This window comes from Lagopus leucura, unplaced genomic scaffold, assembly GCF_019238085.1.
Source record: "Lagopus leucura isolate 7727_CA_CO unplaced genomic scaffold, USGS_WTPT01 145-23_obj-0_obj, whole genome shotgun sequence".
In the NCBI taxonomy this organism is placed as follows: Eukaryota; Metazoa; Chordata; class Aves; order Galliformes; family Phasianidae; genus Lagopus; species Lagopus leucura.
Window position 1 is genome coordinate 24255 of NW_024968867.1, and position 963 is coordinate 25217.

Consider the following 963-nt stretch of genomic DNA (forward strand, 5'->3'; position numbering starts at 1 on the left):
TATGGAGCCCCATAGCACAGGGACCCCCATAGAGGAGGCATCCCCATGGCACATGGGCCCCTATGAGCCCCATAGCACAGGGACCCCCATAGAACAGAGGCTTCTACGGACCCCCATGGAGGGGAACCCCTCATAGCACAGGGATCCCTGTGGACCCCTATGGTGGGGGGACCCCCAGAGCACAGGGATCTCCATGAACCCCCAGTAGCATAGGGATCCCTATGGACCCTCATAGCACAGAGACCCCTATGGAACCCCATAGTGGGGGGGGATCCCCATAGCAGAGGGATCTCTATGGACCCCCATGGAGGGGGGACCCCCAGAGCACAGGGATCCCTATGGAGGGGGGATCTTCATATCACAGGGACCCCTGTGGACCCCCATAGTGAGGGGATCCCCATAGCAGAGGGATCCCTATGGACCCCCATAGAGGGGGGACCCCCAGAGCACAGGGATCCCTGTGAACCCCTGTAGTGGTCTGGACCTGCACTGCAATAGGCACGGCCATAGGGAACGGCCTCTGACAGCCACGCAGCCCCCATCCCTCACATCTGGGGTGGTTTTCTCCTTTCCTTTTTCATCCCTCACCATCGGGACGACCCCTCCAACCCCTCTGCTCACCCTCTCTGCTCCCTTCCAGGTCTCCAAAGCCTCTTCGGAGCTGATGAATTACTGTGAGCAGCATGCCCGGAGCGACCCTCTGCTGGTGGGGGTGCCAGCCTCCGAGAACCCCTTTAAGGACAAAAAGCCCTGCACCATCCTATAGCCACCCCAGCTGCAGTTTGTGCCCCCCAGGCAGGGCCAGGCCGGACCCGCTGGCACCGCGCAGCGCCGAGGGGTAAAGGCCAAACATCGGCTGCTGCGCTTCCATCCGTGGGCGCTGCGGGTTGGGGTGGTGGTGGAGGGTGCTGAGCCGAGGGGGTGAACATTTCCAAGTAACACAAAAGAAATAAAAGGGGGTTG

General features: G+C 61.3%; 1 protein-coding gene across 1 annotated transcript in view; it reads left to right on the top strand.

The window, feature by feature from the left end:
* Positions 1-954, top strand: part of GNG7 (G protein subunit gamma 7) — an 18760-nt gene extending 17806 nt beyond the window's left edge. Inside the window, exon 3 of the mRNA XM_042894794.1 lies at positions 641-954. Coding sequence (XP_042750728.1) covers positions 641-766 — 126 coding nt within the window. The 3' untranslated portion in view covers positions 767-954. The remainder of the gene's footprint in view (positions 1-640) is intronic.
* Positions 955-963: the final 9 nt, after the last annotated feature.